At 36.0% G+C, this 26811-nt stretch overlaps 2 protein-coding genes across 4 annotated transcripts in view; one reads left to right on the forward strand and one right to left on the reverse strand.

Moving 5' to 3' along the window:
• Window positions 1–927: 927 nt before the first annotated feature.
• GOLT1B (golgi transport 1B) lies at window positions 928–14199 on the reverse strand. Its single transcript, XM_058743431.1, has 5 exons — window positions 14035–14199; window positions 8478–8569; window positions 6681–6859; window positions 5242–5323; window positions 928–3383 (listed from the first exon to the last, which is right to left on the reverse strand). Exons 1-5 carry the CDS (start codon window positions 14057–14059, stop codon window positions 3345–3347), a joined length of 417 nt encoding a protein of 138 aa, XP_058599414.1. The 5' UTR covers window positions 14060–14199; the 3' UTR covers window positions 928–3344.
• Window positions 14200–14325: 126 nt separating this feature from the next.
• Window positions 14326–26811, forward strand: part of RECQL (RecQ like helicase) — a 59473-nt gene continuing 46987 nt past the window's right edge. The window contains exons 1-2 of one of the 3 annotated variants that reach the window (XM_058743432.1): window positions 14326–14451; window positions 21726–21772. In XM_058743432.1, coding sequence (XP_058599415.1) covers window positions 21757–21772 — 16 coding nt within the window. In that variant the 5' untranslated portion in view covers window positions 14326–14451; window positions 21726–21756. The other 2 variants (XM_058743434.1, XM_058743433.1) reach the window with 2 other exon arrangements.

Below are 26811 nucleotides of genomic sequence, written 5' to 3' on the forward strand. Positions count from 1 at the left end.
TATTGGGTACCTTAAGTGATAGACATAGGCAGTGATTTTTGGTCTTACCAAAATTTATAATCAAAACACCGCAGAAGTGGTTTCGTCACAAAATACTTACGAATTGTTACTATTCTTTCCATTTTGAGAAAAATAATTTAAACATTTCTCCAGTTTTTTTTTTTAATTTTTTTTTTAACATTTTATTTATTTTTGAGACAGAGAGAGACAGAGCATGAACGGGGGAGGGGCAGAGAGAGAGGGAGACACAGAATCGGAAGCAGGCTCCAGGCTCTGAGCCATCAGCCCAGAACCCGACGCGGGACTCGAACTCACGGACCGTGAGATCGTGACCTGAGCCGAAGTTGGACGCTCAACCGACTGAGCCATCCAGGCGCCCCGCATTTCTCCAGTTTCTAACTGCCAACTTTTTAACCTAAGGTTTGAGTACATCTAAACAATTTGGAAATGAAAAATGCAATGACCATTTTATAGAAAAGAAACTGCATATAAGGCTAATAAAAAAAAATGAGGCAAGCTATTGTGCAATGCTAAACTAATTTTTTAGGATTTCATTATAAAGATTTATTTGACCGCTCTTAAGGACTGAATATGTATCCTCCCCAAATTCATTATGTTGAGAACTTAACCCTTAATATGAGGGTATTTGGAGGTTGGGTTTTGGGGGAAGCAGTTAGGTTTAGATGAGGTCATGAAGATGAGCTCTCCATGATGGGATTAGTGTCCTTATAAAAAGATGAAGAGACTAAAGCTGTCTGCCACACGAGGGCACAGCAAGAAGGCAGCTGTGGTCCTTACCACTAACTGAGTCTACCCTCACCTGTCTTTTTGGACTTCCCAGCATCCAGAACTGAGAAACAAATGTCTGTTTACGCTACCCAGTCTACAGAATTTTGTTATAGCAGCAGGAGCTAAGACAACCACCAATTAATAGAAAAGTACCCTTTTATTGAGAGGTAAGACAAGTGTATTTACAATATTCAATTGTTAGATCATATAATCTGACTGTGAGACTCTTTAAAGCAGCAGTATTCCAGGAATTACAACTTATAAGGGGAAAAGAAAAACATTGCAAGTATGTTTCTGTTACAGAAAATACATTTGAACAATGCCAGATACACTTAAGGCTAAGTAGTATTAGACCTTCTCCTCCATCTTTATAGCAATGATCAAAGTACATTTTTGTCACAAAGACAGAAGGCTAATTTTGGAAAGGAAGAAACAATACAATGTACAGTGCTTTCTGTCAGAAGACTAATATGTTTAAAAATAGAGCCTCATCAGTGGTTATGAATAAGAAATATACAGTGCTGCTGAGCAGTCCCAAACTCACATTTGAGATTAACTGTGGACTCTTTGAAAACTGAAAACTGCTCCAGCCTCTCAATCTTACTAAGGACTGGGAAATTATCAAATCCTTTACATAACTTCTAATAATGCTTCTGAAATAAGATTTTGAAAAAGTTATCTGTTACAGTGCAAAGAACATTTTGATAGAAATTCATGTCTACAAAGGAGTTAAATAATACAGATGTTCCTTACATTAACAGATACTGTTCTTGTTCTAAAAAGGTAGAATTATCTAGCCACTGAAAATAATATGGATCAGTCAAAAATATGTAGAAGAGTCCTACAGGGCAACTTGTATAAGTCGATCCCCAAAATATGTATATATTTGACACTCTCCCAAATGAGGATATTACTTTTTTGAAGAACATTAGACACAACACTAGGTCTCTTATTATTCCATGAACTATTGAGGTAGGAGTCTCATTTTGTCAATATCATCTAGTTTCACAGATTATGTCATAAGTCAAATGCCAGTACCAAAAGGCAGTAATCCACAAGACTGAACCATTAAACTACATACCAAGTCTTTCCTTCTTTCGACAAGCAAGAATGGGAGTTCCCTGTGTATTGAGATTTAACTAAAAATAATATAAGCTATGATATATTTTGTAGACATGTTTCTAAATAAAAATCACAAATTTCAATTATGATTTTGTGCATTAAAAAGCTTTGCAACTGTTAAAAAAAAGGTAAATAATGCAATCATTAGTGGTAAAACAAATAGTACTGTGGCTGTTGAAATGTGTTCTTACATCTACCAGAAAAGCTGTCAACTTGGAAAACTACCAAGAAACAACCACTGTTTCTTACTGCCAAACATCAATAGTAGGAAAAACAACATATTTTTTTAGTGTCATGTTTTTAAGAAACTATAGCCCATTTAATTACAGTAAACTAACTTTAGCATGTGAATTCTGGTATTTTCTCCATAAACTCAAGACAAAGCATCTTATGAAGCATTCGTCATGCGTATTGATGTTTATGTTATGAAAAAGCTAAAAGTAAAGGAAAACTCAATTTTACATGAAAAGCCCTTAACAAATACCTGTAAGTTTAACCTTTTAACATATTACATCTTAAAGTAAACATTACCAATAGTTATTTATGAAAAGCAAAACAGTAAAACCACTGCTAAAATCAGAAACAAAAACAAAAACAAAAAAGAAAGGAAAACTACACCATGACATGGAAAAATCCATTTGGTTTGCATCATTTAGTATCTTAAATAAAAGACTATTCAATGTAACAGACTACTTCATGGTTAAGAATGCTTTTTGTTAGATGCTTACATGTAATGTAGGATATAGATAACCAAGTTAGACTCTCAAGACTTATGAGTAGTTCTGGAGTGTTCAGTTATAAAGAATAAATGACCTTTGCGTATTCCAACAGTGAATATCTAGTTCAGTTTTCATCTGGCTCTAAAATATTAAGAATCAGAAGAACCACAAATGTTTTATTTTAGCCATATGTTTACAAAAAAAAGTGATTCATACATCAAAACTGGGTTTTCCTTGGTTTTAATACATTAAAATGACATAATCCAATCTAACTCATGCATCACTTTCAGAGACACAGTGCAACTGGAAATATTTTTGCCATTCCAGTGGATATTTCTAAAAAGCAAATGCCTATGCGTGCTCCTGCACCTTCAAAATAAAAAGGAAAGAAACAGGCACCACAGTTCTCCAAGGATGGCTGTGCTTCGCACATTGTGGATAAACAATAAAAATCGCCTTCAAGAGTTTCAATAAGTACTGTAACCTAGAGTTCATCTCCTTTAGTTTGCTTGCTGACTTCTCAGATCACTTGATTAGAAGCCTGTTCTCATTGCTTCTTTGTTAACTGCTATTGGTACTTTGTAGACTATGCGTTTTAAACTTCTGTAAAGAACATTACAAGCTATTTCATGTAATTTAATTTTGTGCTGAATATTCTTCAAAGGATTTTATAAATAATACAATATTTTAAATGAGTCTTCAATTCACTTGTTGTTATACCATATTGTTGCTTTCTCCAACTTTATCTACAAACTGCAAGGAGAAGAAAAACAGATAATTAAAAGAAAGCCCAGAGCATTACAAAAACATTATATCAACATTTTATATGTTGATTTAAAAAACCCAACTTCGTAAGATTCGTGGCAATTTAAGGTGTGACTGACAATGGTTAATCCAGTACTACTCACCACAATCTTCTGACATGTAAATGTGTATAAAATTTTTTCTTTTCTAAGGTTGTTTTTGCATGACATGTTATGCATATGACTTTAAGGGTGCAACACAAGAAATGCAACACAATGAATAAAAAAACTGGATAAAATGAAGGTAACACTGCTAGCTTAACAAAACAATAAAAAAATAAAAAGCTGAAATGTCAGCCATTCATGCATTAATGAACCCAATAAGATATTTCCACTGACCATTACTGTGGATCTCTTCTGGGCCTATGTAGTCTTTGAACAAACAGATTTAACTCCATTAAGTTCAACAATTAACAACAGCTATTGACTAAAAATACTTTAAATGTGTATTCTGGACTTCAGACTGAAAGTGGCAATGACATTAAAAATAGATGTAATGAGGCAAGCACAAATTAATAATTACAGAATATAAATTTTAACACACATTAATGTTAAGTGGTTATTTACTTTGGCTACTCCACCCCAAATATAAAGCAATTGGGCCTTCTTCAGCATTCCAGATGGTGATGCAAATATTGAAACAAAATAATTAGTGGATATATTAAAAGTTGTGTAACCCAAGTGGTCACAATACTATCAAACTCTAGCAATCATTTAACCCTTCTTTTCATTTCACTATTCACACTTTTACTTAAGAATTTATTATAAGAAAGTAATAATGAGAGGAAACATAACTGACAGCATTGGGTGTTTATGCAAACAATGAAGGATCCTTAAATTAAGGACATGAATAATGATTACAACTGCATAACTAGAAGTTTCAGTAAATTCAAAAGCCATTCTAAGTAAAAACAACATTTACTACAGTATGAGTTTGGAGATTAATGCAAATGAAATCAGAATATACATATTCCAACCTTTTATATTATTATAAATAGGTAATGGGTGCACTAAAACTAAATGTTGCTTTGAAAGTACCATGGATTCATTAGGATTTTCAGTTAAATTTATGTGTAGAGAAAGCACAACATTCTCTCTCCAAAAGTAACTTCAAACATCAAGGTTGTCTGGGCTGTAATATTCTGACTCTAAAATCGACTTGAGGTTGAAAATGAGATTTTTGTCTTACAGTGGTACCTATTCTTCTGTGGGTGAGCCATCCTTTAGCTCTCTGAGAATCCAGTAAATGCTATGGACTTTGTTAGTAATATCTACAAATGTCTGTAAACAACTTTAGGATGTTGATGGCCCATCTTGGAGGAACAGATTTGATGAGATCATTCAAACTGTGGAACAGAGTTGGGAACAGCATTTTATCATCTGACTTCCAGTATAATTAGTGCTTGATTTAATTGTCTTAATGCATGCTATTGGTGATACTAAGAAAGAAAATAATATTTACTAGAAATAATGATGTCCTTTTTATATAATGGCTTCTAAAATTAGAGATCATATAAAAGTTAATTGAAAAGTATCAGAACTTTCAACGAGAAAGGCAGCATATAAATTTGAGTTACATTAAAAAAAAATAAATAAAACAAGAATATTAAATGGATATAGTGAAACAAAATTCCAGGTTTTATAAGGTCAGAAATGATTATTTTCTCTGGTATTCATGGTAATCTATGGCAATGTAACAATTTATATCATAATAAAAACATCAATTACTTGTATTTCTAGAAGTAAAGAACATCACAGTATTTATTTTGTAGGTTTAAAAATTTTATTTCTAATACATGATTACTTACTGATCTAATTCCAGGTAAATTCAAGAGGGATCCAAGGACTGGTACTCTTCTAATAAAGCCAATGACCACAGGAAAGAAGCCCCTAGGAAGAAGGAAAAAAAGGTTCTCAGAACTTACATATTCTTTATTATCAAAATCAATTGCTAACCAAGTAAAAAGAAAGGATCCTATTAAAATTTTAAATGTTTTGGAGACTTCAAATTTCAAATGTTACCTTTAGTGGTAATGTTTCTTTCCTCTCCCTGGATTTGATCTTTCTTAATTATGCTCATATAGTATTTTGCTTATACATTTGTAACAGCATTACTACTATTATTACTACTACTATATTCTTTTTTTTTTTAAGTTATTTATTCATCTTGAGACAGAGAGAAAGTGCAAGCAGGAGAGGGGCAGAGAGAGAGGAGAAAGTGAGAATCCTAAGTAGGCTCTGTAGCAGTGCAGAACCTGATGCGGGGTTCGAATCCATGAAACATGAGATCATCACCTGAACTGAAGTCAGATGCTTAACCGACTGAGCCACCCAGGCTCCCCTACTACTGGATATTTATAGTCTAGTGCCCATATCAGAAATGAGAGATTTTCTAAGGCGGATTTGACACTCAATTCATTTTCATGTCTTCCCATGAAGAATATGGTATTTGGCAGATAGAAGACAAAGGATATACATTTCCTGAATAAATAAACTTACCTTATATAAAGGTATTTTCTCACATTGCATGCTATTATTTATTCACTTAGTAACTAGCATTTGTAAAATGTTAACTGATCAAAATCTAACATAGTTCATTTAGCACAAAATTTTCTAATATGAGTATGTACTAAAAGGATTGTCATCAAGTGGCAGTAACTATGCAGTACTAGGTTCTATGTATTAAAATGCTGTATGTATGTATCACTGTTTAAAATTTTTTTTTTTTAATTTTTTTATGTTTATTTTTGAGAGAGAGACAGAGCATGAACGGGGGAGGGTCAGAGAGAGAGGGAGACACAGAATCTGAAACAGGCTCCAGGCTCTGAGCTGTCAGCACAGAGCCCAATGCGGGGCTCGAACTCACAGACTGCGAGATCATGACCTGAGCCGAAGTCGGTCGCCCAACCGACTGAGCCGCCCAGGTGCCCCTGTATCACTGTTTAGTTGATAAAAATAGCAGACACAGTGCCTTAATAGGAAAGACAGTGCCTTAAAATCCCAATAAAATGAATTTTATTGCATTGAAAATACAAGATAATGTATACTATTTATACATTTGATAAACACTTTTATAGTTGACTGAATTATCTAAAGCTGTAATAAAAGATTCAATGTAAACAAAAATCCATTTGAGAAAATTATGGTCTTTGTATTCATGCTGATGCAAATATCTGGGCTTTTGTAATAATTATTTGAGGTACTGGTTCATTGAAAGAGAAAAGGTAAAATAAAAAAATTGCCTTACCTGAACAATAGAAAGAATCCATAAATTTCAAAGATCATGCCTATCAAAGGCCAACCAATAAGGACTACAAATACTCCACCCAGGAAAAATCCTGTCGCTTTCATTTTATGTTTTTGGAAGAAGAATCTGAACGTTCTTTCTAAACCAATTACAAAAGCCAAGCCAGCCACAAATAAAACCTAGGAGAGAAAGAAAATGCAAGATACAAAAAGCAGTTACACACACTGCATAAATTTGAAAAGCAAGGTTAAAGCTAAATATAATAAAAAGAAATACATCTGGCTCTTAGTGTGGGCAACTGGCTGGAGAAAACTACAGTGCACACGAAGAGGCAGAACCAAGGAGTGTGCTAAGCATGCTAATGTTGTAGTTGTAGTCCAGTCTTCTCAGTCCTCTTCTATCTTGATTAAATGCAGAAAAGAGAACTAAAGATTAGATGTTACCGAAGGGCATGTGTACATGCAGTGGTTTTCCCAGGTAAACTAGATGGAGAGGGCTTGGCTAAGCAGATGAAAGGCAGGGCAAAAAAAGAAGGCTGCCCATAAATATGTCACCCGAAGGTATTCCTGGTTTTGCACACTTCACCCTAGGCTAGAGGTGTTCTGTGGGTGGGAGGAGTACTGACATGGCCAAGATGATGGAAGAAACCATGAAAAGCCAGGAAGAGGAATTAGTCTTACTAATTCCAGAATATCTGGTGGCAGCAGAAATAAAAATAAAAGCCACATTCTCAAATATATATTTTGTATGTTTTCAGATAGTGAACAAGAAATGGTGATCTAGTAAAAGCTTGTTTTTTCCCAGGCTTTATTCCCAATACTTGCCTTCCTTCCTATCTTTTTTTTTTTTTTTTAATGGGATGAAACATTTTTATTTAATTTTTATTTACTTATTTTTTTTTTTGAGAGAGCGAGCGTGCACGCACGTGTGCACACATACACATAATTAGGGGAGGGTGAGAGGGAGAGAAAGAATACTAAGCAGGCTGAATGGCTCAGCGTCCACAGGGTGATGGTGGTGGTGGTTTCCAATCCCTTGAACCTTGAGTTCATGACCTCAGCAGAAATCAAGAGTTGAAGGCTTAACCGACTGAGCCTCCCAGGTGCCCCATTTCATAACTGTGTTTAATGAAAAATTTTCATACAAATATTGATTGAACCTAATGGTTAAACTTCGTATTCTCAGATACCAATGCTACTTATATGTTATTAATTAACCTATCGATTTTGAACAATTTTGTTACCCTTTATATCTTCCAATTTCCAATTACAAGCCCAACAGTAATACACACTTCTAAGATATTTCACTCTTGCACAACCTCCACACATGGAAAACAGAGTACAGTCCAAATAAACAATATACATGTTTCTTAGGAAGTCAACTCTTAATATACAGATATATTAAGAGGTTTAAATGGCTTTTAAAAATCTATTTCATGCTACTGAACCAAATGTCTAAAGTCATATGTTTTAAGTTAAACATATTTATAAATTTACCAAGACATGGGGGCTACCAAGTCATTTATTTTGAACTCCTATTTAGAGGCAGCCTTGATTTAATCTATTGTATATCACACATCAAACACTTAACAGAGTAGTTATGCAAAAACTTCTTTAAGTGTTTACCTTTTATTTAAACAGAAAACAGGTTTCACTTCTGATGGAAACAGAGAAGCTAACAGGAATCTTTACATGAATAATAGGGAATTGTTTCCCCCCAACCTAACAGCAGGCAATAATTCATTTGCAGTTAAAATTTCCTTATGAATTTAGTTAAAATATATATTGAAAAACTCACATTTCCAATAGCCAGTAGTGCTTTGTCAAAAAAGAGAATCATTCCAAAGAACAGGAAAAACACTCCAAATCCTGTTAATCCCATTCCAATTTCTGCAATATAAATTATACAGTTAAGGGTAGAGACAAATTAAAGTTACATTAAGATCCCTATAAACTAAGTAAGAAAGTTTCTCAGTTTTTCTTTTGGATGATATAAGAAAATAGGTTCCTAACATTGCAGGTTAACTTTATGACATTCATTAAGGTCTATAACAAAGTAACATCAGCAAATAACCTCAACATATAAAATATGAATTTATGAGAGACAGCACTTCTCATAAACATATGCATAACAGAGAAAGATAATCAGGATTCTAAATCTTGGGTTGTAAATTTTTTCCCTCCCAAGAACTCCTCTGGCACCAGGCATAAATATATGAGTTTACTTTTACTATTTATCTCTTTCATATTCTATGATATTATTGATAATGCACAATATCTCCAGTTACTTCTTCCTTCTTTTCATCTAACTCCTTCTTTAACCCAGTGGAAATGTTACAGTGGGTCTGCACCGTATACTTCACTCCATGATACACTTCTCACAACAATAGTATTTTGAGAATCACATTGCCATCTCCTCAAAAGTTAATTTTCAGAAGGTTATGTATCACTTTTAACTTCTTGATGGTATGGGTTTATCTTCTATAAATTACCTAAACCATGAATCCAATCACATGTTTAGTGTACGAGTCCTAAAAGCAGCACTCCAGAGTTTCAAAGAACACAGTTGTACTTAATATTAATATTCTGGAGTTTTACTCTTTTTATTCAAAGACTCCGAAATGCCTGTATCTCTTCTAGGTACTATCTGATGGTGAATGAAGCATAAGCACTGAAGTTTATGTTCATCCTGTATATAAAACTAATAATTTTATTACCTTCACATTCTCTTGGTCTTCTCTTTTCAGTCTGAAGATTCCTAACTTTCTAAGATTACAGTTGTCCTTTTCTGTTAATGCTAAAAGCATAAGCCACTAAGTCACCTTGATCATTTTAGTTTTGCTGTCAGGAAATACTCACCAATCCTTATTTTACCTAGACGCTTACTATCTGCTTGAAATAATCAATCAGAGCAAAAACTACCATATTTTTGGAAACTCAATTTTATTTTATTTTTTTAATGTTTATTTATTTTTGAGAGACAGAGAGAGAGACAGAGCACAAGTGGGAGAGAGGCAGAGAGAGAGACACACAGAATCTGAAGCAGACTGCAGGCTCTGAGCTGTCAGCACAGAGCCCTATGAGAGGCTTGAACTCACGAACTGAGAGATCATGACTTGAGCGGAAGAAGGATGCTTAACTGACTGAGCCCCCCATGCGCCCCTGGAAACTCAATTTTAAATACACCATTAATGATTTCTGATCTGTTACTTAACTTTTTGGCTGTGGCTCCAGAAAGCCCAAATATAGGTCACAGCCACTTAAAAAAAAAAATTAAGACTTGTAAAATGTTCTGATGAGTTGAATACTTCTATCATATACCTTTTCTATATCCCCCGTGTCCTCAATTTGCAGTTATCTACTGCCTTCCATTCCAGCTACCTTTTCTCCCAAAGTTAGTCTAAAAGAATTCAGGTACTAGTCTATAAATACACTGATAAATGTATTCCACAGACACAAAATCCTATGAAAATGTGAAGCTAATGCTTTCATGCTTAAATCCCTTAAGAGAATTCACCAAAATAACTGTTTAGCTGTCAGACATAATTTCCTAGAGGAAAACATGGACAAAAGAACAAATAAAATTCCATTGTACAACTATTTAGTAGTTAGGATTTAGTCATCAACAGCTGAGTTACTTGAGTATGACTAACCTCCAACTTTTCATAAATTGTCCTAATGATTACATAAAAATTTTGAGAGGTTTGTTCAGCAGAAAGGAATTATATAGAAATACACCTACTATGTACTGAGAATTTACCATGAATTAGCCATTAGGAGGTGCTTTGCATGCCTTACATAACTTAATCCTCCCAATACTACTGCAAGGTAGGTATCATTACATCATTTTAGAGATCGAGTAAGAGGAGTTTAGAGAGATGACTTAATATACTGGAGTCACACTTCTGGCTAACCATTTGGACTCAGTCCTATGCTTACCTATTACATCATACCCCTTCCTACAGGACTTTCTTACCTTTTTTTTTAGGTTAAATAGGTTTGATTAAATTAAATTCAAGGGCACTGGAGCATACTGAGCTTCTGGGAGAAGCATCTCTAGGTGACTCAACTTTAATAGGATTAGTTTGTTACCTAACACAACTAAGTAGGTGTTAGTAGAAGTATTAAAAATTGACTGCTGTGAAAAAAGGTAATATCTGGATATGGTTTCATATTCACTGAAATGTTTATACAAATATATTGTAATTCTTTTAACAAAAATGTGAGGTGAAAAGTAGCACCCGCCCCACGTATCACAGATTAGGAACTCATCTTTGTTCATAGGATCAGCAAATGTATGTATGTGGTGCCTTGGAGGTGGGGGGACAGCTGGGCAGGAAGAGTGGTGGTTGTGCGGAGTCAGGCTAGAATTCAAACCCTGTTTCTAGACTCCACAGCTTAAAACCATAACAGGGGAACCAAAACTATTTCATCCAGACAGTTGCCTGTGACATATTTGCCCAAACTGGTACTTGCCAAGTTATTTCCGGACCTGAATGGGCCAAAAGTTTCTGGTCTCACTGTGCCCTTTTCTCATCTCCCAAATTCCCATCTTCCCTAGGCTTATGCATTCATAAGCCCTCTGGTTAGTAAAGCCCTACATGGAGTTGCCCGCTCATTACCAGGATCATATCCAGAAAAACAAATTTACCTTCCTCTCTTGCAGCTATCAAATTTGCATTCCTCTTGCCCATGTGTGTGTGTTTTTTTTTTTTTTAAAGAACAATCTAATAAAAACAACTTAATGAAATTTGTCTAAAATAAAAAGAGAACTTATTGTGGAAACTTTATAAGGAAAGATACACTTAATCCAATAGCAATCACTAACATTTTGGTATCTTATTTAAAAATTTTAATATTAGCTTTCTCTTTCTTCCTATGCCTTTTAAAAAACAGAAAATTTCATTATAAAGAACTCGACTGAATATCAGCTAATTGAACCACTCAACTGAATATTATGGTAGAATTTCAGACAAAGTGACATAATGATGTAAAGATTTACAGGCAGCATGGGAAATACCCTACTCTATCCCCTCAATAAATCTTGTGTTTTTATGGAGGGGGTGGGGAGAGTGCTATTATAGAATCCCTTAAAACAATCATGAATTGCTATTGATTCTGTTCAGTGCTCTGTCACCCTCTCCCAGAATCAGGATTCCAGAATAATCTCGGCAAATCACTTGAATGATGGCCAATTTCTGCAGTTAAACACACACACACACAAACACCATTTGAAATCCAAGAGCTTTTGGTTCACTAACCATTTTGTGTTCCAATCCACTGTCCTAACTAAAACATATGGCAAATGAACATCAAAGAGTATAATTTAACCTTTCTCATCAATTTAATAAGGGGGAACACTCCCTACCTATTCTGCCCATATTCCAACTCAATCCCCTGGTTCTGGATTTTGGAAGAATGTAAATCAGGCACCTGTCCCTATAAGAAGTCTTCAATAGAAGAGAATCTCTGTGCAAAGGATAATAGTTCATAGTTTTAATCTGTGTAATAATCAGACTCAGATAAAAAAAATAATACTTTATAGTTAGAATAACTGTGTAGAGATTAAGTACTTCTTCTAATTAGTAGAATTAGAAATAAATTCCAGCAATTTAGGTATACAATTCTCCTAATTTCCTCTAAACAACTTAATTTTAATTTTGGGTCTCAGTCAAGAGGAACAGAACACTGCATCACAAACAGAATAGGATCTCACTATCCTACACAATCTCTCTCAAAAAAAAAAAATCAATGCATAATTGTGTAGGATAAATATCTACTGTTGCAACTATTCTTGCTATGAAAGAATTACATCATTCTAAGATAGATCTCAAATAAGATTTATGTCAAGTCTTCTTAGATGCTAGTATGGTCCAGTGAACACAAAGGTTTCTGAGCCAGGAGACCTGGGATCAAGCCTTGCTTCTGTCACTTTCCTTATGACCACACATTGAATTTCTTTTGAGCCTCTTTTAATTTATAGAAGAGATATACCTCTCCCTGCCTTATAGGGCTCTAATAAAAATTCAGTGTAATGATTTACATGAAAGCACTTGATAAAATAAAAGAAGATGCCTTTATACAATTGCTAGTTTCTATTATAACAGTAAGGGGGGGAAAAAGGAGAAAAAAAGAAAGAAAAGAAAAAAGGAAAAAAAGAAACAAAAAAGGACTTTATGTTTTCTGATCAGAGCAGGCCAACAGACCAAAAGGGGTCAGTGCAGGTGGCACCAAGGTGTAGACCCATCCAGCCACTGGAAGGAAAAGCACCTGATTGGGGTGGTAGTGTATATAGGACACAACAGAAGCTCTGTCAAGTTCAACTCAGCCATGACTTGAATCCAAACTTTAAGACTCCACTTTAATATAGAGCATTTTAAATGAAACTCTATTTTCAATAGACTGTTTAGATTTTAAAATCTTGAAAATCAAAGTAAGTTAAGCATAATTAAGAAAAAAATCTTGACAGATAAAGCAAGGTGAGACAAAAAGACTATCATGACCATTAAAAGATAGGACCCACTGTTGGTCAGATATGTAAATACAAAAACTATTAAGATTGACAAAAGCGTGAGAAAAGTAGAAGTGTTATAATGAAAGAAATGGTAACAGCAATGCTAACCTTAGATATAAAATAAGCCTGGAGAACTCTGTGGTAGGCAGAAAGAAATGCTAAAATAATAAAACAAACCACAAAGCACAATATACAACATTAAGGAAAGAAATCGTTTAACTGAACACAAAGTGGCTTTTTACTACTGCGGAAACATTAGGTGGTAGAAAAGTGAAGTCGTTTCAAGGAATTTTTGGAAGGTTTCCAGAGGTGGCAAAAGGCGAAATACTCAAAATATTTAAGTGTAAGCATATTTTAAAAAAACCCAAACACCTACAATAGGTGACATCTAAAATACCGCCTCCCAAACAACCGGCCAGTAACTTGTAGAGGACCCCAAGTTTGTCATGTGCAGAAACGTCCCCAAGGATGAACCGCGGGTACCGCGCATCAAACTTTCTCTTGTGGCCATCTGCAGGAACAAAGCGTCCATCTCACTGGGGTGAGGGCGGCGAGACCCTGGTGCAAGACAGACGCTCAGCAAAGGCTTCCCCCCACTCCAGATCGGACTTCTCCCCAGACCCCGCCGACCCGCCTCCCAGACCAGGTCTGCCACTGCAAGTCCAGCCCCCGACCCTTCAAGGCAGCCCTCCCAGTCCCGCATCCCTCGCTCAGTCCCGCAGGCCGCCGCCCCCAACACGGAGCTTCATTCATTGACCCGGGCAGAGGGGCGGGCGAGCGAGACGAGCTCGAGCAACGGGTGTGTGAGGCTCCAGGCGGGGATACCGGGGCGAGTGCTTACTCTGGGTGTCCGTTAAGGAGATCATGGCTGCAGCGGTGAGGGGAACGGCTACAGCACCTCCGGGCGCCCAGGGCGTTAAGCAAAGTGGGGAGAAAAGAAGCCGGGAAACAACCCAGGGGAGAGCCGCCACGTCTTCCGGAAACACGCAGCCACCCCTACCCTAGCCTCAAGACAGCTTCCCATTGGCGAAATCCGCTCCCAATATAGACCAATCATCCTTAGTCTTGTTCGGTGACGCAAATGGTGGCCACACCCCTTCACCAATTAGAGAAGAGTGTTACTAGCAATTGGTTGAGGAGACCTAACCGGAAGGGCGGATGCTCCCAGCTAGAGAAAAAGGAAAGCTTGGTGGCGGGAAGTTTTCATTGGAGAGTGGCTGAAAGCAGTACCTAGTGGTCCTGAGCCGGGCGCTTTGAGGTGGGAGACCGAGGAAGCGGGTGGGGTGGGGTAGGGGTGGAGTGTGGAGGGGTGGGGATCTGGGGGTAACTCTGCTTTGAATGGGCTAACCTTTCTTTTTCCTTCCTGAGGGCGAGGCCGGTCTATCGCGGATCACTTCCTTTCACCAATATATTGGCAGGAGAGAAACCGGCGTTAATCGTCGCCCATCTCTAATGGAGTTCGGGCCTTTAGGGGCACCTTGAACTTTCTGCTCCTCTTTTTATCTCTAGCCTTTCCCATGCAGGAAGCGTGGTTACCAAAGTCTGTTTTTTGGCAACCACCATTTATTGGTGAACAGCACGGTGGACGCATAGGCCCAGTGGAGGGTATTATTAAATTAATGTTGTCTTTAAAAAGCAGGTGCTGGGGAGCCTGGTGAATTAGCCTGTGGTACCGTAGTGACGGTTACTCCAGTATCAATGACTGGCTGTGACCCCGTGAAATATTTGCTGTGGGTGCTGTTAAAAGTTAAGAAATAGCGGGAGTAAAACCAATGAATCACTGAAGTAGTAATTAAAGTTTGTGGTGCACCCACCAAAGAGACAGCTAGGGAACCAGGAGCACTCAAGCCAAAAAGGGAATGAGGCTCTTGGGTATATTGTTATAAAGCGGCTTATGTAGTAAGAAGTCAGGGACTTTATTCCTCGCAGTGATTCGAATATTAACATTTTCTTAAGGTAGGGAATTGGTTAGTGGTTATCTCATATCAGCCTTGGGAAACGTTTCAAGTTTTGTTTATGATTTCTGGAGGCATGAAAAGGAAATTACCTAGGTCAAGTTAGTCTTACAACAACATAAGGTCAATTGACTTTGACTAAACTGGTTTTGTCCGTTTGAGGAATTTTCAAGGCTCTTCTCCGTTTGTTTTTGATTTTAACATTTTCCCCCTTTTGGTTCTCTCAGCAGGATGAGAGTATGATCAACCAGTATAGTGTTATTTTCAGGTTCTACCATTGAAGTACTCAGGCTGAAGAATCACATTTTTATTTTTTTTATTTAAAAAAAATTTTTTTTAACGTTTATTTATTTTTTGAGACAGAGAGAGACAGAGCATGAACGGGGGAGGGTCAGAGAGAGAGAGGGAGACACAGAATCTGAAACAGGCTCCAGGTTCTGAGCTCTCAGCACAGAGCCCGACGGGGGGCTTGAACTCACAAACCGCGAGACCATGACCTGAGCTGAAGTCGGACGCTTAACCGACAGAGCCACCCAGGTGCCCCAAGAATCACATTTTTGCTGTTGTCATTAGTTGGATTATTAGGCTAAGGGCCACATGGTCACCATCTTCATCATTTATGTGGTTATTGTTGATTTCATACAGTTGTCTGATCCTGATGGATACCATTTGGTCTGTGAGTGGCTGCTGACAGGCATTTAAAACCTTGGAGAGTATGCAGCGCATTAGAGGTGATTTAAGGAGAACAATAGCCAAAGATTGAAAATTTCCCAGAGCAGATTCCCAGGTGCCAAGATTTAACCAAGTAAATAAATCAAATGGATTTCAGCTTTTTAAAGGTATTTACATAAGCATAATATGATATATTAACAGTCACATCTTTGTGATGACTCAGGACTGGATGAAGGTGAAGATGTTTTGTTTTAAGTGGCTGTGTTGCAGGTGAACTTCCACCTAAATTAAGCCTCTATGGTGTGAGCAATCAAGTAATTTAAAGAGAGGCATTTCTGTGGAAGCAAAAGAAAAATAAAAGCTAATATTTTAAGAAGATTATAAATTCAGTGTCTGAGTTTGGAGAGAAACCAGTTGAGAAAATTTCTAGATGTTGGGTTCAAATTATCTTTAGATGGATGAAGGCAAGAGTAACAATCTGATAGATTTTCCTGGTTTGCAGTTTGAATGTCACTGGTGATCTTGCTGAGTGACCACATAGCAACAGGCACGTTGTCCTCCTCACATGAGCTGCTTTGGTGGTTTCTCTGAAGTTAACATCAGGTTGTCCAGCTTTAGTTTGCATGGCTTTGAGAAAAGGGCAGTTTTATTTTCATAGTGATTCCAAGTTGCAAGAATGGGAGGAAATTGGAAATGTTAGTTTGGAGAGTTCTAACCAGATATTGGAGGAAACTAGAATTCAGGATCCAGTTCAGTTTATAAGTAGAAAATAAAACCTTAAGGAGAATTAATTAGCACTAGATGTATTACCAAAACACAATCATAATTTTTCTGTCATCATCCCATTTCTATTAGGGTAACTACAGTTAGGCTAATTTGTTTGCAAATTGAGTCTAGTTTCAATAAATTTGGCCTGACTATTTACATAAGTGCAGCAAAAATAGTGACTGACCATATAGGCTCTTAAATCTGCTTTGCTGGAACTTTTTCATAAAGAATCTTAGATTGAACTTTTCATGGCTCTTCAGGCTAAGCAGCCAAGCTAAGGACTTGTCTAATTGTGTCCTATTACAAGGAGATCAGATCGAGCTTAAGTAAATACATATATTGTCATGAAAAATAAGACTATTTAATAAAAGGTTTTACATTCTGGTGGGATCAGGTAGAGAGAAAAAGATAAATGTTTCAACCTTTGTTTACAAAAGTAGTTTTTACTGAATCACTGTAAGCTATAGATAGCTTAAAAGAGAGGAGAAAATGGAGCTTTTTAAATCTGGAAAGCAGGACATTGAAGAACCAGCAATATTTTTTTTTTTAATTTTTTTTTTAACGTTTATTTATTTTTGAGACAGAGAGAGACAGAGCATGAGTGGGGGAGGGGCAGAGAGAGAGAGAGAGAGAGACACAGAATCTGAAGCAGGCTCCAGGCTCCGAGTTGTCAGCACAGAGCCCGACGCGGGGCTCGAACTCACGGACCGTGAGATCATGACCTGAGCTGAAGTCGGACGCTTAACCGACCAAGCCACCCAGGTGCCCCAGAACCAGCAATATTTTAAATGAAATCATAAAAAATTATAATCATCTTCATTAGTTCATTCAGTCTCCTGTAATTCTTGTTTTGCTTCACCTTAGGGTTAATAACTTTATGAATCAGTTTTTCATTAGATTTTTAGAAATTCTTACCCAGTTCAGTGTTATGATCTTAAAGTTAACAGAAACCTGTACTTCTTAGTCTTTTCCATGAATCTCCTTGCAGATGAAGCACTATCGTAGGAACAGTTTTGCAAAAACAAACTTAAATCCAGTTCAATTTTAGCTAGACCACACAAAAAATTCCTTTCTCAAGATCCCTTTTCCATAAACCTTCTACACTTTATATCCATCCAGTTTTTGTTACGTCTTTTTTTTTTTTTTTTCTCATTCTGGAATAATCATTTTACTTTTGGACAAAATTACTTCCTTTATTCCTTTACGAAAACAACATACCCATGTTCTTCATATCTTTCCTTGTCCAAAAACATGTTCTATTTTCTTTAACTACTTTTCATAGACTGTTGTTTTCTTTTAATCTTACTCTTTCTAGTAGTTTTAATTAAATATATTAATTAGATTTCTTAACTTTTTTTTTTTTTTTTTTTTTTTAAATTTTATTTTTATTTTTGGGACAGAGAGAGACAGAGCATGAACGGGGGAGGGGCAGAGAGAGAGGGAGACACAGAATCGGAAACAGGCTCCAGGCTCCGAGCCGTCAGCCCAGAGCCTGACGCGGGGCTCGAACTCACGGACCGCGAGATCGTGACCTGGCTGAAGTCGGACGCTTAACCGACTGCGCCACCCAGGCGCCCCATCTTAACTCTTATCTTTAATTCCTAGTAAAAAACAAGAATTAAGCAATTGTGGACTGGCAACTTTATACATACACAATTATAAAAACCTTTTAGAGATCTATGTTTTTTATAATATAGTTTTTAATGTGACAAAGGATATAGTTATTAATAGACCCAAGTATCTATTGTCTGTCTGTAAAAATTAAAAAGCCAAAAGTTGGGGTTGTTCTAATGAATCCTAGGCTACTAACGTCTGAGTGACTCTTTTGAGACTGTCTGAGCAAGTGAGGCTAGGGTAAAACAATGTTGGCAGGTGCCAATAGAAAGCAATTTGTCATTAATAAAAGGAGAGTTGCCAAAGCTTGAATTTATTGGAAGAGTTCTAGAAGATGAACTAGATTTAGGTTATCTTGTAGCAGATGATACAAATGGAACTAGAAATTAAACATAAATAAGAGCCTTGCATAGTAGTGCAAGGGAGATGCACAATGAAAACCATTCACTCTGAGGTAGATTTGAGACACTGTAGTAGTACTGAGGGACTGCCATGATGGGAACCAATTCAGAGAGCAGACTTTAAGCAACCTTGAAATGGCATTTCCAAAACACTGATTTGCTCAGGTCAGTTTTAGTTGGCCCTCAGACTTGATGAAAAGTATATTGAATGATATAGTTATACTTTCTTTTTAACTTTCTGTAGTTCTTATTAGCTTCAGGGAAAAATTATTAGTTGAGGTTGTATGTCCTTAGTAATTTTCTTATATCGGCTAATTACTCATTTTAACAAAAAGAGCAGTTACCAAGCTCCAATCTGTAGCAGGTAGAAATATTATTGGTTTATGTTTATTACAGTCATAGGTATGGTTACTTTCTGTTTTTAGCAAGTGACAGTTTTTTGTTTTGTTTTTTTTGTTTTCATTTCTGGTAGTGATGTATAGTTTTATTTCAGTAAAAGTTTAAAGTTAGTTTCCTTAAATAAAGTATTAGTAATACTACAATACTGTACAAAAAAAAAGAAAAGCTTAAAGTAGATAAACTTATGTTTTGCATTTAATGATTCAGTATATTATCTCATTTGCAAATGATTTAGATACTCAACAAATATTCATGATTTAGTTTAACTTGTTATAAACTTTTTATTTACATTTATTTAAATTTTTTATTTTTACCAATTATTCTTGGATTAGACATTAAACAGCTAACCATCACACTGTTTTTTTTATCAACAAATTTTGAAGTCATGCTTGCTTTTGTTTTAATGTTTTTGTTTTATTTTTGAGAGAGCGAAAATGGGGGAGGGGCAAGGAGAAGGGAACAGAGAATCTGAAGCAGGCTCTGAGCTGACAGCAGCGAGCCTGATATGGGGCTCAAACTCATGAAACACTAGATTATTACCTGATCTGAAGTCGGATGCTCAACCAACCAAGCCACCCAGACACCCAGACATGCTTGCTTTTTTTAAGTCAGCAAACTTAAACTAGGTTTTACATATCAAAGGTTGTATCAGGTCATGTGAACTTGAAAAACATTTTGGTTTGTTTTTATATGTCTGAGGGTTTCAGGAGTACTTAATTTATAAGTGCTTATTTTTCTTTAAGCCAATTAAATAGAGCTCCTTACATATTCTGGCAATAGCATCTGGAATTAGAAAAATATTACCCATCTATAACATGCATACGTAGACATACATAAACATACAGACAGAGGCAAACAGATCTTGTAGCTTTTGTTTAAAAAGGTTTAGCCATGAGCTGCTAGCCATAATATTGCAAAATTCTCCAGTTTAGAAAAGAACAGTTGGATCTAAATTGTCTTTCTGGGAAGTTGAGGTTACCTGCTCAGATAGCAAAGTTGTTTGTTTTCCCCCTAGTAACTTTTTTTTTTGTTTGCATGATGCAAAGATCTTTTAGAGCTATTTTTGCAGTCATTGTGTCTTTTAGAAGTTTCTGCTTATCAGAGAATGCATTCTGTTGTCTCTGAGAGATTTGAAATCTTCTCTTGTCAAAGGCACAGCTTTAAGATACACTTCTCTAAGTTAAAGTTGCCCTCCAGTGGTCGCTACAATTCTAGAAGTTCACCCATTTTTCCAAAAAGGCACAAAATCCTGGTCCATAGACCAACCAGGTAGAATACATCTTTACCTTTAGATTCCCTAAGAGTTCTTAGATATGAGGGGCCCTGCTTTCTAAAAGCTGTTCTAAAACACAGGGAACCATGTGTTTCCCTGCCCTCCTCTCTTTGGAGTAGAATAGGAAGATTTACCTAGAAGCTTCAACAAACAAAATACAGGTATGCAAATTAAAGTCAGCTCAAAATGGAGAGAACAGAGCTCAGATCTAAGAGAGACTTGACTTCAAACTCTAGGGTCAGTGAGAAAGTGAATTAAATGGACTCTGTGGGTTCCATCACCATAGGGGCCTCAGAGTTAAGGAGGAAGGGAGGTTGGGGGGGGTGTCTTCTTTGGATCCCATTAAAAAAATTTTTTTTAATGTTTATTTATTTTTGAGAGAGAGAGATAGAGGGCAAGTTGGGGAGGGGCAGAGAGAGAGAGAGAGAGGGAGACATCAGAATCTGGAACAGGCTCCAGGCTCTGGGTTGTCAGCACAGAGCCTGATGGGGGGCTTGAACTTGGCAACAGCAAGATCATGACTTGAGCCGAAGTCAGACACTCAGCCAACTGAGCCACGCAGGCACCCCTTTTGGATCCCATTTTTACACCACAGACTGTCAAAAGTTTAGAATTACCAGAGGTAAAACCAATGAATTATTGAAGTAGTAATCAGGAAAAGTTTATTGTGCACACACCAGAAAGACAGACTGCAAACCAAGAGCATTCAAACCAAAACATGGAAGGAAGCTCAGAGGTATATTGTTAGAAAGTGGTTTATATAGTGAGAAATTCCTGCTCTCAAGCCTCCTCTCCTTCTACTTGTTCATCTGTATGTAGTCTTAAGTTTTAGTCATTCATAGGTATTTAAAGTTCCTTAATTACATACCATGTGTTTCCCCCACTTCTGATATTTTCATGTTTTTTCCTGAAATCTAGTCCCTCCGTGGAATACCAGTTCTTCTTTTAAGATTGAACCTAAGTTGTAACTGTAAAGCAGGTATTCAATAAAATGTTGAATGATTAATTTGAGTGTTTATGTGGGTGGATTTTACCTAATCTGGGATGTTTGAATCTGTTATTTATAAGATAGGTTTTACCATCCCAATTTTACAGATAAGGAAAGAGGTGAAGAGGAACAGGTTGTTTAACTTTGCTAAGATCATACAGTAATTTATTGCTAAAACTGTTTAGCCTCAAAGCTTTCTTTTTTGCTAATTGCTTTGTATGTGGTGTTTAAGTGTCATTGATGTTATACTTGTTTATGTGATTTTGGAAACTTCTCTGAAATCTAGAGAATTCGCTATAAAAATTAGTGTGGGAATAACCATGTAGTCCTTATTTTAAAAGTCACTATAATATATAATTTACTTTCTGACATTTTTCATGCTTAGTAGTGATAAATTATTGGGTAGGCATTATCAATATTATGGTTTAAAAAAATTTGCTGTGATTTTTCTTTCACTTTTAGAAAGAAGTTTGGATCCCAATTCAATTTTAGGATGGCAGCCATTTCAGGTTAGTGGAAATGATTACATTTTATAGTATATTCTGTTTTGTTTCTAACTGCATGCTCTTTGAAAAAAATTGTTTTTCTCTGTACTTTCAATTTTGCTGTGAACCTTAAACTGCTCTAAGAGGAAAGTCTTAATAAAAATAAAGAATAATAAATTATAAAAATATTTGTTTTAAAAATTCTGATTTTTATGTTTTGTGTTTTTTTTTAAATTGTAAAACATACCAAAATGTACCATTTTAACTAATTTTAAGTATACAATTCAATGGGAGCAATTCACATTATTGTGTAACCATCACCAATATCCATCTCCAGAACTTTTTCATCATTCCAAACTGAAATTCTGTACCCATCGTACAATAATGCCCTCTTACTCCCTTTCCCCCAATTGCTAGTAACACTACTTGTACTCTGTATGAATTTGACTACTCTAGGTACCTAAGATAACTGGACTCATGCAATATTTGTCCTTTTGTGTCTGGCTTGTTTTCTTTAGTATAATGTCTTTGAGCTTCATCCATTTTATATGTATCTTTTTAAGGTTGAATAACATTACATTGTATGTATATACCACCTTTTGTTTATCAGTTTGTCTGTCAGTGGACATCTGGGTTGTTTTACCTTATGGCAATTGTGAATAATGCTGCTATGAACGTTTAAATACAAATGGGCTTGAGTCTCTTTTTTCAGTTCTTTTGGGTATATATACTTAGAGGTGGAGCTGCTGAATCACATGCTCTTTCTTCTATTTAAGTTTTCAGGAACTGCTGTATTTTTCTCCATACTTACTGTTCCATTTTACATTCCCAGCAGTAGTACAGAAGGGTGATGTTTTTTGATGGAATTATGGGAACCTAAGAAATCACAAAGTAGAATATATCAATCACTCCAAATCCCACTACTCAAATTAATACTGTAATATATGGATGCATTATTTTTCAACAGATTTTTAGTTTGCAAAGAGTTTTTATTATTTTTTTAATGAAGTATAATTAACATATAATGTTATGTTAGTTTCAGGAGCACAACATATTCCTCAGTTCTATCCATTAATCAGTGCTTACCATGATAAATGTAGTTACTATTTGTCACCATAAAATATTGTTGTAATATTATTGACTATACTACCTATGCTGTACTTTTCATTTCTGTGACTTATTTTATAATTGGAAGTTGGTACCTCTTAATCCCTTCCACCAATTTCATTATTTTCTCTACCTACTTCCCCTTTGCCAACCACCAGTTTGTTCTCTGTATGAGTTTTTTTTTTTTTTTTTTTAAACATTCCACATGTAAATGGAATCATATGGTATTTGTCTTTCTCTGACTTATTTAGCCTAATACCTCTTAGGTCCATCCATCTTATTTCAAATAACAAGCTCTCATTCTTTTCTATGGCTGAGAAATATTCCATTGCACATATATATATATACATATACACACACACACACACACAGATATACACACACACCACATCTTCTTTATCCGTTTGTCTATCAATGGATGCTTGGTTTGCTTCCATATCCTGGCTATTGTAAATAATGCTGCAGTGAACATAGAGATGTGTATATCTTTTTGAATTAGTATTTTCATTTTCTTTGGATAAATACCCAGAAGGAGAATTGCTAGATTATACAGTATTTCTACTTTTAATGTTTTTTGGAACCTCCATACTGTTTTTACATATGCATGAAAGTTCTTTTTTCTCCACATCCTTATCAATACTTGCTACTTCTTGTGTTTTTGATAGTAGCCATTTGGACTGGTGTGAGGTGATATTCTATTGTGGTTTTGATTTGCATTTCCCTAATGATTAGTGATGTTGAACATCTTTTCATCTGTCTGTCATATCTGTCTACAGAAAAATGTCTATTCAGGTATTCTGCCAAATTTTTAATTGGATTGTTTGGGTTTTTCTGGTGTTGAGTTGTGTAAGTTCTTTATGTATTTTGGATGTTAATCCCTTATTAGATATCATTTGCACATATCTTCTGTCATTCACTATGTTGCCATTTTGTTTTGTTGATGGTTGTGCAAAAGCATTTTATTTTGATGTAGTCTCAATAGTTTATATTTGCATTTGTTTTCCTTGCTTGAGAAAACTTAGATAATGTTGCTAAGGGCAGTGTCTAAAAGATTTCTGCATGAGTTTTCTTTTGGGAGTTTTATGGTAAAGTCTCACATTTAGGTCTTTAATCCATTTTGAGTTTGTTTTTGTGTATTGTGTAAGAAAATGGTCCAGTTTCATTCTTTTGCATGTAGCCACCCAGTTTTCTCAACACCATGTATTGAAAACACTGTCTTTTCCCCATTGTATATTCTTCCCTTCATTGCCATAGATTAATTGACCACATAAGTGTAGATTTATTTTTGGGCTCTCTTGTCCGTTCTATAATCTGTGTGTCTGTTTTTGTGACAATAGCGTACTGTTTTGATTACTATATTTGTGTAGTATATCTTGAAATCTGGGATTGTCCAGCTCTGTTCTTCTTTCTGAAGATTGCTTTGGCTATTTGGGGTCTTTTGTGGTTCCATAGTTTTGGAATTATTTGTTCTAGTTCTGTGAAAAATATATTGGAATTTTGGTTGAAATTGCATTGCATCTGTAGGTTGCTTCAGGTATTATGAACATTTTAACAATGTTAATTCTTCCAGTCTGTGAGGAGAGAATATCTTTCTATTTATTTGTGTTTTCTTCAGTTTCTCTTAGCAGTGTCCTCTAGTTTTCAGTATATAGGTCTTTGATATTTATGGTTAAGTGTATTTCTGAGTATTTTATTCTTTTTGGTGCGGTTGTAAATTTCTCTTTCTTCTACTTCATTATTAGAGTATAGAAATGCAACAGATTTCTATAAATTTTGTATCTTGCAACTTCACTGAGTTTGTCAGTTCTAGTAGTGTTTTAGTGGACTCTTTAGTGTTTTCTAATAGGGTCCTGTCACCAACAAATAGTAACAGTTTTTTTTACTCCTTACCAATCCAAATGCCTTTTGTCTAGTTTTTTAAATTGTCTGATTGCTTCTACTACAAAGCTGTCATCATCAAGACAGCATGGTATTGGCACAAAAACAGACACATAGACCAATGGAATAGAATAGAAACCCCAGAACTAGACCCACAAACGTATGGCCAACTCATCTTTGACAAAGCAGGAAAGAACATCCAATGGAAAAAAGACAGTCTCTTTAACAAATGGTGCTGGGAGAACTGGACAGCAACATGCAGAAGGTTGAAACTAGACCACTTTCTCACACCATTCACAAAAATAAACTCAAAATGGATAAAGGACCTGAATGTGAGACAGGAAACCATCAAAACCCTAGAGGAGAAAGCAGGAAAAGACCTCTCTGACCTCAGCCGTAGCAATCTCTTACTTGACACATCCCCAAAGGCAAGGGAATTAAAAGCAAAAATGAATTACTGGGACCTTATGAAGATAAAAAGCTTCTGCACAGCAAAGGAAACAACCAACAAAACTAAAAGGCAACCAACGCAATGGGAAAAGATATTTGCAAATGACATATCGGACAAAGGGCTAGTACCCAAAATCTATAAAGAGCTCACCAAACTCCACACCCGAAAAACAAATAACCCAGTGAAGAAATGGGCAGAAAACATGAATAGACACTTCTCTAAAGAAGACATCCGAATGGCCAACAGGCACATGAAAAGATGCTCAACGTCGCTCCTTATCAGGGAAATACAAATCAAAACCACACTCAGATATCACCTCACGCCAGTCAGAGTGGCCAAAATGAACAAATCAGGAGACTAGAGATGCTGTAGAGGATGTGGAGAAACAGGAACCCTCTTGCACTGTTGGTGGGAATGCAAATTGGTGCAGCCGCTCTGGAAAGCAGTGTGGAGGTTCCTCAGAAAATTAAAAATAGACCTACTCTATGACCCAGCAATAGCACTGCTAGGAATTTACCCAAGGGATACAGGAGTACTGATGCATAGGGGCACTTGTACCCCAATGTTTATAGCAGCACTCTCAACAATAGCCAAATTATGGAAAGAGCCTAAATGTCCATCAACTGATGAATGGATAAAAAAAATTGTGGTTTATATACACAATGGAGTACTACATGGCAATGAGAAAGAACAAAATATGGCCCTTTGTAGCAACGTGGATGGAACTGGAGAGTGTGATGCTAAGTGAAATAAGCCATACAGAGAAAGACAGATACCATATGGTTTCACTCTTATGTGGATCCTGAGAAACTTAACAGAAACCCATGGGGAAGGGAAAGGAAAAAAAAAAAAAGAGGTTAGAGTGGGAGAGAGCCAAAGCATAAGGGACTCTTAAAAACTGAGAAGAAACTGAGGGTTGATGGGGAGTGGGAGGGAAGGGAGGGTGGGTGATGGGTATTGAGGAGGGCACCTTTTGGGATGAGCACTGGGTGTTGTATGGAAACCAATGTGACAATAAATTTCATATATTGAAAAATAAAATAAAATGTACCGGTTAGGAAAAAAAAAAAAATTATCTGCTGTTTCTAGGACTTTCAGTACTATGTTGAATGAAAGTGTTGAGAGTGAACAACATCTTGCCTTTTCTGGTATTAGAGGAAGAGCTCTCAGTTTTTCACCTTTGGAGTATGTTAGATGTGGGTTTGTCTTATATGGCCTTTATTATGTTGATGTATATTCCCTCTAAACTCAACTTTGTTGAGAGTTTTTATCATGAATGGATGTTGAATTTTGTCAAATGCTTTTTCTGCATCTGTTGAGATGATCATATGAGTTGTATCCTTCATTTTGTTAATGTGGTATATCACGTTGGTTGATTTGTGAATATTGAATTATTTTTTCCTCCCCAGAATAAGTCCCACTTGATTGAGGTGAATGATCCTTTTAAAGTATTGTTGAATGTGCTTTGCTAATATTTTATTCAGGACTTTTGCGTCTATGTTTATTAGCAACATTGGTCTCTGGTTTTCTTTTTTTTTTTTTTCTTTTTTTTCTTTTTTTTTTTTGTAGTATCTTTGTGTGGCTTTGGCATGAAGATAATGCCAGTTTTGTAGAATGTATTTGGAAG

This window comes from Neofelis nebulosa, chromosome 8 (assembly GCF_028018385.1).
Source record: "Neofelis nebulosa isolate mNeoNeb1 chromosome 8, mNeoNeb1.pri, whole genome shotgun sequence".
Lineage (NCBI taxonomy): Eukaryota > Metazoa > Chordata > Mammalia > Carnivora > Felidae > Neofelis > Neofelis nebulosa.

Bases quoted from the DNA above. Each gene is read 5' to 3' on its own strand.
- GOLT1B (XM_058743431.1), bottom strand. From the start codon at position 14,059: ATGATCTCCTTAACGGACACCCAGA. The intron at 6,860-8,477 runs GTGAGTTTTTCA...TTTCTCTCCTAG, and splicing joins CACTACTGGCTATTGGAAAT to GTTTTATTTGTGGCTGGCTT. The intron at 3,384-5,241 runs GTAAGTAATCAT...TTCTCCTTGCAG, and splicing joins ATTTACCTGGAATTAGATCA to TTTGTAGATAAAGTTGGAGA.